A 14996-nucleotide genomic window follows, 5' to 3' on the forward strand; every position below is an offset into this window, starting at 1 on the left:
CTGCGCTTGTATGTTTGTCTTTTAATAATGGAGAAGAATGCATATTAAGGTTAAAAAGTTGGGAAACAAGCAGTGATGTCTAGAAAAAATTCTTTTTCTTTTTTAATTTTTTTGAAGATTTTATTTATTTATTTGACAGTGAGAGACACAGCAAGAGAGGGAACACAAGCAGGGGGAGTGGGAGAGGGAGAAGCAGGCTTTCCGCCAAGCAGGGAGCCCGATGCGGGGCTCAATCCCAGGACCCTGGGGTCATGACCTGAGCCGAAGGCAGACACCCAACGACTGAGCCACCCAGGAGCCCCGATGTCTAGCAAAAATTCTTAATTTAAATGTTTGCTTTGAGGAAGTGCTTCTCCTTTAATTAAGTAAAACACAGAGGATTGTGTGGTGTGAACTTGAAAATTTCAAAGGCCTAGGGCATTATGAAAAGTTGTAGTACATATGTATGAAATATCTGCCTAAATTTATACAAAAGAATATCTTTAAGTCATGTTAAATAGGTGCGCTTGCTTTGCTCAGGCAGAAGTGCATTTTAATAGATGATAATGACTATAAATGGCATTATATTACATTACATATATTACAAACTGGAGATTACAATCATTAACATATGCTTTATATAAAAAGAATACTTGATCCTTTTTTTTAGGAATACTTTATTCTTGAGGACCTAATAATTTTGTCATAATTTATATGATGTACTAAGTCCTATTATAAAAACAATCTTGTCATAGTCTCTGTGTTCAAGAAGTTGACATTTATTTATTTATTTATTTATTTTTTAAAGATTTTATCTATTTGTCAGAGGAGAGAAGAGAGAGAGAGAACAAGCAGGGGGAGCAACATGCAGAGAGAGAAGCAGGCTCCCCACTGAGCAAGGAGCCTGATGTGGGGCTCGATCCCAGATCCTGGGATCACGACCCCAGCTGAAGGCAGTTGCTTAACCGGTTGAGCCACGCAGGCATCCCTGGAAGTTAACATTTAATTGTTGGAACTGAACAGACACAAACAGGTAAACAATTTGGGTATGTTATATTAATATGAAAATAGATTTTTAAGAAGAAACCAAATTTGTACTCACTATTAATGAAAATTCAGAGTATTTAAGGGTTTTTTTTTAAGCTAGAAAATCATATATTTTCCAAATTAATAACAAAGACAATCTATACCCAATGTAAATCAATATATTTATATGATTTTGATTATTTATGTCAATGAAAACATTAGCATAAAAAAGTGAAGCAGGATCCAATTAATGTAATTGCTTAGTTTACACAGCCTAATGGGAATGAAGAACCTATACCTTTAACAGGAAGTCAGCCAATTAAATTTACTGATGGGGGCGCCGGGCAGGCTCAGACAGTGGAGCACAACTCCTGATTATCAGGGTTGTGATTTTGAGCCCCACATTGGGTGTAGAGAGAACTTAAAAAATAAAATCTTTAAAAAATTTTATTGATGAGATATATCAGAGGATATTAAGCTCTCCAGAATAGTCTGGCTAATTCTCCCCAGTCCATTGTCCCAGTGGAGTAGGGAGTAGTGAAACACATATAAGTCTGGCTTCTCGGGTTGAAATATCTTTGACTTTTAAAAAATCACTGCAAAGGGGGCACCTGGGTGGCTCAGTCGGTTAAGCGGCTGCCTTCCACTGAGTGATCCGAGGGTCTTGGGATCCAGCCCCTCCTGGGGCTCCCTCTCTGCTCATCCAGGAGCCTGTTTCTCCCTCTGCCGCTCCCTCCGCTCATGCTTTCTCTCGCTCACTCTCTCTCAAATAAATAAATAAAATCTAAAAATAATAATAATAAAAATAAAAATAAATAAAAATCACTGCAAGGGGCGCCTGGGTGGCTCAGTCCATTAACCGGTTAAGAGTCTGACTCGATTTTGGCTCAGGTCATGATCTCAGGTCGTGAGATTGAGCCCCACCTTGGCATCCAGTTCCTGGCTCAGTGGGGAGTGTGCTTGAGATTTTCTCTCCCTCTGCCCCTCCCCCTTGTTCTCTCTCTCTCAAAATAAATAAATAAACCTTTAAGAAAATAAAAAATAAAAATCACTGCAGGATGGGGGATGGCTTAAATCAGTGGTGGGGATTAAAGGCACTTGTGATGAGCACCAGGTGTTACATGGAAGTGTTGAATCACTATATTATACATCTGAAACTAATATTACACTGTACATTAACTGGGATTTAAATTAAAAACTTTAAAAAGGACAATTGTTGGCAGAAAAAAAGTATTATATAAATTAAAAAAAAATCACTACAGAGAATTTATGTGGAAGTTCTTAAAAGCCAAATCCCAGCACCTTTTTTTTTATTAGAGCTCTTTCCCCCCTCCCCCCAAGCTTCCTGGGTTATCTTGGCCTCCCCAGAAAAGACCTGGCTTAAAAAGAATTTAATAGAAAGAGGTTTTAGCAGTTAAGAATCTAGGTGGTCCACCAAAGCAAATCCTCACAGTGGTTACTCTAGCTTGCAAGTGCTATTTTATTTTTTTATTTTATTTTTTATTTTTTATTTTTTAAAGATTTTATTTATTTATTTGAGAGAGAGAATGAGAGCGAGCACATGAGAGGGGTTAGGGTCAGAGGGAGAAGCAGACTCCCTGCCAAGCAGGGAGCCCGATGAGGGACTTGATCCAGGGACTCCAGGATCATGACCTGAGCCAAAGGCAGTCGCTTAACCAACTGAGCCACCCAGGCGCCCTTTTAAAATTTTTAAAAAATATTTTATTTATTTATTTGACAGAGAGAGACACAGCGAGAGAGGGAACACAAACAGGGGGAGTGGGAGAGGGAGAAGCAGGCTTCCCGCGGAGCAGGGAGCCCGACGTCGGGCTCGATCCCATGACTCCGGGATCACGACCTGGGCCGAAGGCAGCCGCTTAACGACTGAGCCACCCAGGCGCCCGCAAGTGCTATTTTAAATGTTTTACATAAAACCAGAATAATTTAAAGGCTGGCCTCTCAGATTAAGAGTTTTATTTTTTCCTCGACTGTAGTTGTTACAGGTATTTGTACGGTCTTCTCAGCAGAATTCCCGATTCTTAAGCCCTACATCTAACGATTTAGAAGAATCACGCGCAGATGAGCTCTGGTACCAGTGTAAACAATGTCGGGAAGCGGGAAAGAGGAGGCGGCAGGGGTGGGAGGGATCTGTGCTGGGGGCGGTGCCACCGCGAGGGGCCGTGCAGGCTGGCGGAACCCGCGCGAGCTAGGTCGGTGTTGCGAAGGGGACTAGTCCGGCGCAGGACGTGGGGCTGTTGGAGCCCAGCTGGTTCCGGCTGGGAAAAATGGCGGTGGCTGGGGCGGTGTCCCGGGAGCAGCTGGTGGGCTGGTGCACCCAGCAGTTGCGGAAAACTTTCGGCCTGGATGTCAGCGAGGAGATCATGCAGTGAGACCGGTTCGGGTCCCAGGCGGGAAGGAGCTCTGGGATGTGCACTGACTAAGCGAAAGGGGAAGCGGGGAGGACTAAAAAGTTGATGAGAGTGAAGAAATACGATAAAAGGGTTCTAGGCGCCGAATTTTGACCTCCGGCCTTACAGTTTAGCTCTGGAATAGTGTGTCAGGCTACACAATCGGCCGGTGGGGACTTTTTTCTTAGAAAAACGCCAGATCTCTGATAATTAGACATCTTAAGACTGTCCCGGGAGCCAGTTTCCTTATAAATTCTGGAGAGAAGGGGCAAGCCAAAAATTTTTCCCCCCAGAAATCCCTTGCTCTGAGCATTTTAGTTTACCGGATCTGGGTTGTGTCAAATAAGACCTGGACTTTAAATTGACGCTGCGGTGGTAAGGTGTAAATAGCTCCTGACTGAGGAGTCCCATTTTCTATTTTCTGTTGTCATTTACCAGTTTTGGAACCTTGGGCATTTTAATTTCCCTCTCTACACCTTAGTTTCCGTGTCTATAAAATGAAAAATTAGCAGGGCTTATCTTTAATACTTTATAATTCTTATGAAGTGGAGATGGTGACATAATTTAGGATTTGCTTTCAATTGATTTATCATGTTTGTTGCGCTACATAACTGGTGCTGGGGCAACAAAGACGACTGAGACCATTGGGTTCTGCCTGGTTGATGAGTGGGGAAATGTAAGGTGTTGTGGGAGCACGGAGTAAAGATCTCCCACTAAGATTTGAGAAACTTTGAAGGTTTCCCTCAAGGGATGACTTTAACCTGAGAACTAAAGGGTGGGTAGGTGGAAGCGCAGTATTCTGGCGAGGGGAAAACTTCTACAAAAATTGGACTCGATCAAAGAACCTCAAAGTGTTTCTTGATTTGATTCCTTGTACATAGATGGTGAAACCTAAGTTGCCATTTCTAGGGCTTTTGTAGGAAATGAGTTTCTGAGTTTGGAGAAAACAGACTTGTTGGCAAGGAGAGAATTAAGTCTGTTTTAAAGGTTTTTGTTTTAAACATTGGAATAAACTATTAAAAAAAACCCCAAAACCCTGCCAAATCGTATGGCTTATCTTTATCCTTGTTTGAAGGCAAGAACAGATTAAGTAGTTTTCAGACATTTTTTTTAAAGCAGTGGAATGCTGTAAAATGAGATAATGAGACTTCGTAAAGATACCAAACAGAAAAAAAGTCACTCAGTTAAAAAAAAAAACAAAAAACCCACAAAGATTGAGGCTACTTTTGATGGATCAACAATGCAGTATGGTTAGATGCAGTCTTTTCCGTCTCAGTACCCACACCCTTTAAAGAACGGTGATCAGAAATTTAAGTTTTATAGTTGAAGCACTAAGTATGGATAAATACCTGCTTGCATTTTTTTTACTCATAAATATAAGTTCTACGAAATTGTTCAAAACTGAAAAAAACACTGAAGCTACCTATAATATAATGCTATTTGAACTAATTTGACTTTTAGGTTTTTACTAGTTATTGCTCAACAGGCCATGATGCCATGATCAAAGCATTTTTTGTGTAAATTTGCTGTGCTTTGCCTGGTAATTAATTGAAAATTAGTACTATGGAAGTGTTCTAACTTGAAAAATTTGGCATGAGTGGCCTGAATTTTTACAAACAGCACGGAACTACTACGGTCCTAATCAGTGATACATTTATGGAACATTAAGATGTGTACCCAGGATTAGCAAAATAAACTTTGTTACAATCTGCCTTAGCTCATGTTTTGGATGACCCTATTTTCATAAGATTTTGCATATAACACATTTGGATGTATGCTGTTCCTTATTATCCTTTGTTAAATAGTTAAAATAACATTTATTCAAATGTTTCTGGAACTCTTTAAATACTTCCCTAGTGGTTTGAATACTCCACAGTTAAATGATCCCCTGAGGTTCCTTGCAGTTCCTTCTGTGAGAACTTGGTAGCAATTAATCTTTTGATGGGGGCTGCTAAGTTTGGGCATCAAGTTGATTAAACTGTAAAAGTCCTGAAATATAGTTGTGTCTTTTTAATCTATGATGGATTAGAAGATGCTCTTAATGAGGCCCAAAGGCACAGGTTTATTCACCTATAGATCATAACTCTGCAAATATACCACCATGTTAGGAAAAAACCCTAGTGATGGTACAATCACATGATTTTGTTTTAATTTAAAGGAATGTAGCATTATTATAATTTTTCTTGTATCCAATACCAGTGTGTCTGAATTACAGTTTATTCAGATCTTATAATGCTTTCATGGTCTGATAAGTTAATTTACAAGTTATTTTTTCAATTCTTTCTTTCCTTGGTATAACAATCACTGTAGAAACCTAAAAAAATCAGAAAAAGATAGAGGAGGAAACTAAAATTACCATAATACCACAACCCGGAGGTAATCATTGTTTGTCTCTTAGTGTTTTTCCTATGCGTATTATAATTTATTTTCAAAACATATTCATCTTAGAGGAAAAAATAAAATAAACTCTCTTTAATCATACCACTCAGTGGTAATCATTTTAGTATATAAGCTTCTGGCCTTTTTTCTACACATAAGTATATGGATATACACATTTCTTTTAGCAATTGTTATTGCTCTCATATACTCTACATTCTATCCTGTTATTTCACTTACCATTATATGAAAGCAATTTTTTCAGGTCAATAATAATTATTCATAAGTTTCACTTTTAGTAGTGGCATATCACATTTTGTAAAGTCCAAAAACTTGAATTCATTAGTCTTTCCCATCAGTGGATGTTTTATTATTTTTTTATTTTTTATTTTTTATTTTTTTTTAAAGATTTTATTTATTTATCTGAGACAGAGAGAATGAGAGACAGAGAGCATGAGAGGGAGGAGGGTCAGAGGGAGAAGCAGACTCCCCGCCGAGCAGGGAGCCCGATGCAGGACTCGATCCAGGGACTCCAGGATCATGACCTGAGCCGAAGGCAGTCGCTTAACCAACTGAGCCACCCAGGCGCCCCTCAGTGGATGTTTTAAGTAGCTTCTAGTTTTTCATTAATTCAAATAGTGATGCAATCAACTTTTTGCATAAAATTTCCTGTAGAGTCCTATAAATGGAATTACTGGATTATTTTTAAGGCACTTCAAATATATGGGCCTGTCCATTTTTAGAAAAGTTATACTGACTTGTTGAACTATTAGCTCATTTCATTTCTAGGAACCCTATATACATTTCCTTAAAATAGATCTGCTTATTCTAATGTGATACTAATCTTTTTTTGTAATTTTTTTTAAAGATTTTATTTTTTTTGAAGTAATCTCTACACCCAACGTGGAGCTCGATCTCAACCCCAAGATTAAGAGTCGAATGCTCTACCGACTGAGCCAGCCAACTGCCCTAATTATAATTTTTGAGAATATTAAATCAATAACTGGTTAGACTGTCATATATACTCATATTTTTAGCAAAAAAGAAATTTTAGGTTTTGTAGTATAAAGATTGAGTCATTTGTATTCTTAGGAAAATAAAATGACTGCAGATATGTAGTTAGAGAAAATATTCCTATGTTAAGGACAGCTCCAAAAGCCTATCTTCAAAACATTAATTCTGATCTTCTAACAAGATTATATGAAGGTTAGATTATGAACTACTTGAGGTCAGGATTTTTGTCCTAATCAAACTTATATCCCTAACATCTAGCATAGAATTTGGCACAATCCACTTTAACGGATTAACGAATGGTTTGTACTACCTTGATTTCTGTTGTGATTATTGAAAGACATAGTGTAAGCAGGTCTTGTTTCAACAACTTATATTTTTGCTTCCTGAGGTATGTTTTGTCAATTGAGAGTGCTGAAGAGATACGAGAATATGTTACTGACCTCCTTCAGGGAAATGAGGACAAAAAAGGTCAATTCATAGAGGAGCTTATAATGAAATGGCAAAAGAATGATCAGGAGTTGAGTTCTGATGCTCTGCAACAGTCCTTCAAAAAAGATGGTAAGTTAACATAATTGAGGGTTGAAATATTGGTAAATGGGCTGGTTTATAGGACCTGATATTTTCTGTCACTGCTATTTCCTCACAGCTAACTTAAGCAGAATCAAATGTATACACATTTTTATCTCAGTTCTACTCAAACTGTAAAGAATATTGTTTTAGTTCAGACTTTTCTGAACTTTGAAAATACCACAAAATGCTTGTTTGCAGATACAAATGTGGTTTCAGAATAGTTTGAAAAATTTATCCATGGATTAAAAAAAACACTTTTCAGTTATATATATACCTGGATGAAAGTAAATGTTGACCAATTCTAGTATGAATAGCATTTAGAAGTAACTATTTAGTTAAAAGATACAAAAGATAAACACCAAGCTAAATAACCTAAGTCATTATTATTATACAATCTAAAATATTAGATTTTAATTTACCATTTTAATCGTAGCCAGTAGTCTTTATCATCTACTATCTTGAAAATTATGGCTTAAATATAATTCTGGTTTGAGAGAAAAAGCTAATGTAAAAAGCTGCCTGACTTCATATCTTCACTCTAAATATTAAGCGTCATCTTCTCTTTATTAGCTATTAGTTCACCAATGAATCCTGCTATTATTAATCTATGTACATATATATGTATATAATTTTTTTTTCTTTTAAAGAAATGTTAGATGGGCAGAGATCAGGAGACCAGCTAAAGAGGAGTAGGCGGAAAGGAAGAAATAGACAGGAAGTTCCTGCATTTACTGAACCTGACACAACTAGGGAGGTCAAAACACCTTTTGATTTGGCCAAGGTGAGTGCTTATAGAATGAGTCTTTTTCTAGTTCTACGAAAAAGGGGAGGTGACTGATACATTTCAGAGAGCAAAGTGTACAAATTGGTCTAGAGTGGCAATTTTTCAACAAATGCATGAATTTTATGGAGAGAAAGTGATGATGATGATATATTACTTTCTATATGGTAGATTTTTTTGGCAGACTGATTAAATAGTTATTATAAGGACATCTTGGTTAGAAATGAGATTGAGAAAGAGATATATATAATTGGAAAATATTTATTTATAATTTTTTAAAGATTTCATTTATTTATTTGAGAGAGATAGCACAAGCAGCGGAGAGGGGCAGAGGGAGAGGGACAAGCAGACTCCCCGCTGAGCAAGGAGCCCGATGTGGGGCTTGATCCCAGGACCTGGAGATCATGACCTGAGCTGACCTCAGCAGATGCCTAACTGATTGAGCCACCCAGGTGCCCCTAAATGGAAAATATTTAATGAAAGTCACCAGGACTTCAACTTCAGTATTTTCTGTATGTGTGTGTGGATTTTTACTAAAAGAATGCACAATTCTATCTGTTATTAGGAGTGTTCCTACTTGGGCCATCTACTACTGCCACTGCCATCATTATCATTTAGTTTTTAGAGTTTTTTCGTATTTTTTCATGGTTCTCAAAATAGCCCTGTGAAGTCAGCAGAAATATTTATAATCAAGGAAATTTGACAAACTAAATTTCCCAATAGAAGGGAATAGTTAATTATGCTAAGATGGAAGAGAGGTGACCAAAAAACTCTGAGTGTGATGACCATGCAAAAAAAAAATGTGGAGGGCGCCTGGGTGGCTCAGTCATTGAGCATCTGCCTTCGGCTCAGGTCATGATCCCAGGGTCCTGGGATCGAGTCCCACATCGGGCTCCCTGCTTGGCAGGAAGCCTGCTTCTCCCTCTCCCGCTCCCCCTGCTTGTGTTCCCTCTCTCGCTGTGTCTCTCTCTGTCAAATAAATAAATAAAATTTTAAAAAAAGTTAAAAAAAAAATGTGGAAAAGTATTTGCAAAATAATGTTAAGTTAAAGGGAAAAGAATAGAGACTTAAGCCTTTTATCAAGCAGAATAAAATAAGCAAGAAGCATCACAAGCAAAAGGTAAAACACAAATGACCAATAAACATTAAAAGATATTTCTTTACCAGTTTGTCACCCTAATTGCCTGGGACTTTCTCAGTTTTAGCACTATAGGTCCAGTATTCTGAGATTTTCCTAAGTCCTATGCCAACCAGGATGGTTGGTTACTCTGCTGGTAATCAAATAAATACACATTAAATCCCTGAGATATTGCCTATAATTTTAAATTGTTAAAGATTTTTAAAATAGAATACTCAGTGATGGTGAAGTTGTATTTGTACAGGAACCTCTTGTACACTATTGGTGGCAATGTAAATTGGTTTAAGCTTTCTGGGGGACAGTTTGGCAGCATATATCAAGAACCATAGAAAGGGGGGCGCCTGGGTGGCTCAGTTGTTAAGCGTCTGCCTTCGGCTCAGGCCATGATCCCAGGGTCCTGGGATCGAGCCCCGCATCAGGCTCCCTGCTCTGCAGGAAGCCTGCTTCTCCTTCTCCCACTCCCCCTGCTTGTGTTCCCTCTCTCGCTGTGTCTCTCTCTGTCAAATAAATAAATAAAATCTTAAAAAAAATAATAAATGCTTATTGGGACGCCTGGGTGGCTCAGTCGTTAAGTGGCCTTGGGCTCAGGTCCTGATCCCTGGGATCAAGCCCTGCACCGGGCTCCTGCTCGGCGGGAAGCCTGCTTCTCCCTCTCCCACTCCCCCTGCTTGTGTTCCTGCTCTCGCTGTCTCTCTCTGTCAAATAAATAAATAAAATCTTTAAAAAAAAAAAAAAAAAGAACCATAGAAATGTTCATATACTTTTGACTTACTAATATGACTAAAAAATCTAATGTAAGAAAGTAATCAGAAATGCATGCACAGGGGCGCCTGAGTGACTCAGTTGGTTAAGCCACCAACTCTTCGTTTCGGCTCAGGTCGTGATCCCAGGGTCATGAGACTGAGCCCCATGTCAGGCTCCACAGTTAGCGGAGAGTCAGCTTGGGACTCTCTCTTTCCCTCTCCCTCAGCCCCTTCCCGCAGCGCTCTCCCTCTCTAAAATAAATAAATAAATCTTTAAAAAAAAAAAAGAAACATGCAAACAAACTTGAAAATTTGAATTGACCTGTTTAACAGTAAGAGAAAGATTAAACTAATTATGGTTCCCTCGGGCACCGGGTGGCTCAGTCATTAAGCATCTGCCTTCAGCTCAGGTCATGATCCCAGGGACCTGGGATCAAGCCCCGCATCAGCCTCACCGCTCAATGGGAAGCCTGGTTCTCCCTCTCCCACTCCCCCTGCTTGTGTTCCCTCTCTCGCTCTCTCTCTCTGTCAAAAAATAAATAAAATTTTTAATAAAAAAAAAAATTATGGTTCCCTCATTTGATAGAATACCATGCAACTAATAAAATTGTTCTCTAAAATATATAATTTGGGAAAACACTCATAAAATATTGAGTGAAAAATGCATGAATAAAATATGTATGTTTGATTTTTTGTGTTTAAAAATTACTTATTCTGTATACACACAAACATACTTTCACACACATACACATACAAACCTAGGAATGCTATAAGGAAAATGTTAAAACTGGTGTTTCTTCAGGTAATATGATAATAAGTGTTTTAATTTTTCCTCTTTATACTCTTATATTTTCTATTTTTTATTTTTACAATGAACAATAATAGTTTTTAAAAAAAAACAGCTTTATTGAGGTGTAATTGACATACATATATAATTGCACATACTTAAGATGTACAATTGGTAAATTTTTTTACCATTTTAACCATTTTTAAATGTACAGGTTAGTAGTATTAAAAGTACTTTCATATTGTTGTGCAGTAGATCTCCAGAACATTTTCATCTTGCAAAGCTAAAACTCTGTACCCATTAAATAGCTCCCCATTTTCTCCTCCTCCCAGTCCCTGTCAACCACCATTCTACTTTCTGTTTCTTTTTTCTTTTTTTTTTTTTTTTTAAGATTTTATTTATTTATTTGAGAGAGAGAATGAGAAAGAGAGAGCACAAGAGGGGGGAGGGTCAGAGGGAGAAATAGACTCCCCGCTGAGCAAGGAGCCCGATGCGGGACTCGATCCTGGGACTCCAGGATCATGACCTGAGCCGAAGGCAGCCGCTTAACCAACTGAGCCACCCAGGCGCCCCTACTTTCTGTTTCTGTGAATTCGACTGTTTTACATCTAAGTGGAATCAGACAGTATTTGTCTTTTTGTGCCTGGCTTATTTCACATAGCATAGGGCTCTCAAGGCTCATTTCTGTTGTAGTATATGACAGAATTTCCTTCTTTTTTAAGGCTAAATAATATTCCATTTTATGTATACACCACATTTTGTTTATCCATTCATCCCTCAATGTACATTTGAGTTGTTTTCACTTTTTGGCTGTTGTGAATAGTGCTGCTCTGAACATGGATGTGCAATTATCTCTTCAGGACCCTATTTTCAATCCTTTTGGATGTATACTCAGAAGTGGGATTGCTGGATCATATGGTAGTTCATAAATAGACTTTTTTAGATGGAAAAAAAAAACCCCAGAATAATGACTAATATAATAAAGACCCATGTACTTACCACCCAGAATTGACAATTCTTAACATTTTTTTTTGTATTTTCTTCACTTTTTGTATTCTTTTTTATTATTTATTAATTTTATTATTACTTTTTTTTTTAAAGATTTTATTTATTTGACAGAGACACAGCGAGAAAGGAACACAAGCAGGGGGGAGTGGGAGAGGGAGAAGCAGGCCTCCCAGCGAGCAGGGAGCCCAACACGGGGTTCGATCCCAGGACCCTGGGATCATGACCTGAGCCGAAGGCAGATGCCCAACGACTGAGCCACCCAGGCGCCCCTGTATTCTTTTTTAAAATAAAATAAACGAGGGCGCACCTGGCAGGCTCAGTCAGTAGAACATGTGACTCTTAATCTTGTGGTCATGAGTTTGAGCCCCATATTGGGTGTAGAGATTACATAAAATAAAATGAAATAAAATAAAAGGAACCTTACAAAGAACGTTGAAATTCTCTTTGTTCTCTCTACCCACTGGTTCTTGATTTTGCCCCTCAGGGAATATGTCTGGAAACATTTTGACTGTCACAACATGGGGCAAAAGGGTGCTACTGGCATCTAGTGAGTAGAAGCCAAGGATGCTCCTAAACATCCTGCTTAACACAGGAGAGCCTCCTTTGTTAACAAAAAAGCATCAAAAAAAAAAAAAAAAAACAACAAAAAAGCATCAGTAATGCTTAGGTTGAGAAACTAGTACACACTTCTATTTCCTACCACCCTGCAGATGATTACTATCATGAATTTGGTATGAATCTTAATAGTCTATTTTTTCACATATAGAAGTACATTAATATATAGTATAGTTTTGTGTGATTTTTTAAAATGTAGACAAATAGCATATTGTCATTTTGCAGGCCCTTTTGAGAGCTATCCATGATGACACATAGATTTGGTTTGTTTCTCTTAATTCCTATATAATATTCCACTGATTTGATTTCTCCATTAATTCATAAATGCACTTTTATCTTGTTTATAAGAGTTTGCTGTTGTGAATACTGCAGTGGACATTCTTGTACATATTTCCTCCAGGTACATTTGAGAGTTTCTCTAGGATGTATTTACCTGTTATTAGAATTGCTGGATTATAGGCTTTGTTAATTTTTCTTTTATTGAAACTACTAAATTAATTTCTGAAGTAGTTGTACCAATTTTATCCTCCTTCCATCAAGGTAGCAATTTCCGTTGTCTCCTTCTTTGCCAATACATAATATTGTGAAGCCTTTAAAGTTTTGCCCTTTTAAAAAAAAAATCTTATTTTTATTTTATTTTTCATTTATTTAATTTTAATTTTTTTTTAAGTAATCTCTACACCCAATGTGGGATTTGAACTTACATCCCTGAGATCAAGAGTCACATACTTTACTGACTGAGCCAGCCAGGCACTGCAAGTTTTGCCTATTTTAAGTATAAGAAATGGCACTTAATTTTACTTTGCATACACATGAATTCTAAATTGAGGGTGTGTCATTTTGGAGAGTTTGTTGATTTATTTTTGGTTTCCAATTTTTTGGACTTTTGGATTATTATGAACTACTTACTCATATTCTTCACCTGCTTTTCTACTGAGTTGATAGTCTTGTTCAAATGGATTTATAGGAGTTCTTTATGTATTCTGTGTGTGCTTTTTTTTTTGAAGATTTTATTTATTTATTTGACAGAAAGAGACACAGCGAGAGAGGGAACACAAGCAGGGGGAGTGGGAGAGGGAGAAGCAGGCTCCCGCTGAGCAGGAAGCCCGATGCGGGGCTTGATCCCGGGGCCCTGGGATCATGACCTGAGCTGAAGGCAGACGCCCAACGACTGAGCCACCCAGGCACCCCTGTGTGTGATTTTTTTATTAAGTATGTTGTAGCTCTCTACTAGTCTGTGTTATTCCTTTGTGTTATCTTTTGACTCACAGGAATTTTTAATTTTAATGTAGTTATATGTATTGATCTTTTTCTTTGTTTTATGCTTTTTATGGCTTACTTAAGTCTTAAGGCATTTTTCCCATCCCAAAGTGAAAAATATATTCTAAATTTTCCTCTAATAGTTTAAAAGTTACAGTTTTCACATTTAGGTTTGTAATCCATCTGAACATTATTTTGAGTAATTTTTGTATTACTCTTATCAGTAAAATTACCTGTTTTTAAAGTAGAAGATGTATTACATAGATATGTGTGAATGTATATTTTATAGGTGGTGACTGCAAGTGTATAGAATCTTAATAAGGTAAAACTATAGTGGGAGCATAAAGAGAATATTTTCTGGTCAGAGTGATCAAATCATGGATAACATTTTTTTTTCCTTTTAAGTAAGCTCCATGCCCAACGTGGGGCTTGAACTCATGACCCCAAGACCAAGAGTTGCATGCTCCACTGACTGAGCCAGCCAGGTGCCCCAAATAATGGATAAAATTTTTAAAGCCTTAATTTCATTTTTTAAAGAATAATCATGGGGGCACTTGGGTGGCTCAGTCAGTGGAGCCTCTGACTCTTGGTTTCGTCTCAGGTCATGATCTCAGGGTTGTGAGATTGAGCCCCATGTTGGGGCTCAGCACTGAGTCTGCTTGAGTTTCTCTCCCTCTGCCTCTCTCCCAGCTCGTGTGCATGTGTACTCTCTCACGTATACTCTCCCTCTCAAATAAATAAATCTTTAAAGATAAATAAGTAAAATAATCATTAAATAACAGCATAAATACAATAATGAAAGGAAAGATAGAAAAGACAGTCAAAATTTTTAAAAGTAATTATAGATTGTGAAAACTGCTGTGAAAAAAATAAAAAGGGCAGTGTGATAGGCAGTAGTTGGTAGGAAGGGAGCTAGTTTATATAGGGTATTCAGGGAAAGCCTCTCTGAGGAGTTCTCATATACATAATGGGAAATGAGTATACATTGAGAAATACAGTAGAGAAGGGAAGAACAAGACAAGCAAGAAAATTCATAGCATATCACCGCACTGCTTAAAACCATTCACTGGCTTCCCACTGTGCTGAGAATAAAAATCCAAGCTACTTATAATGCTCTAAAAAGCTTTAGATATGGCCTCCAGGTGCTCTCCAACTTCATCTACATATCACTCTTCCCCTGTTCACTATGTGCCAGCCACACAGTCTTCTCATAGTTCCCAGAACACCTATCCCCCATCTCTCCTTTGCACTTGTCATTCCCTCAGTCTGAACTGTTCCTAGCCCATCTCTT

The 14996-nt window shown here is 37.8% G+C and overlaps 3 protein-coding genes across 7 annotated transcripts in view; 2 read left to right on the forward strand and 1 right to left on the reverse strand.

Annotated features, from left to right (window-relative positions):
* CSNK1G1 (casein kinase 1 gamma 1) overlaps positions 1 to 14996 on the reverse strand; it is a 269186-nt gene that overhangs the window by 178340 nt on the left and 75850 nt on the right. The window lies entirely within an intron of this gene.
* The window catches only part of LOC102731775 (estrogen receptor-like), a 464527-nt gene that overhangs the window by 35322 nt on the left and 414209 nt on the right, over positions 1 to 14996 (forward strand). The window lies entirely within an intron of this gene.
* The window catches only part of TRIP4 (thyroid hormone receptor interactor 4), a 63583-nt gene continuing 51820 nt past the window's right edge, over positions 3234 to 14996 (forward strand). For 4 of the 5 annotated variants that reach the window (XR_014148128.1, XM_006734860.3, XM_081829554.1 and 1 more), the window contains exons 1-3: positions 3234 to 3391; positions 7192 to 7361; positions 8021 to 8154. Coding sequence is in view for 4 of the 5 variants with exons in the window: in XM_006734860.3 (XP_006734923.2) it covers positions 3291 to 3391; positions 7192 to 7361; positions 8021 to 8154 (405 nt within the window). In the remaining variant the exon portion in view is untranslated. Of the gene's footprint in view, positions 3401 to 7191; positions 7362 to 8020; positions 8155 to 14996 lie in introns of all 5 variants that reach the window. The other variant, XM_081829555.1, reaches the window with a different exon arrangement.

Source organism: Leptonychotes weddellii, chromosome 9 (genome assembly GCF_054177405.1).
Source record: "Leptonychotes weddellii isolate Sample4059 chromosome 9, ASM5417740v2, whole genome shotgun sequence".
Lineage (NCBI taxonomy): Eukaryota > Metazoa > Chordata > Mammalia > Carnivora > Phocidae > Leptonychotes > Leptonychotes weddellii.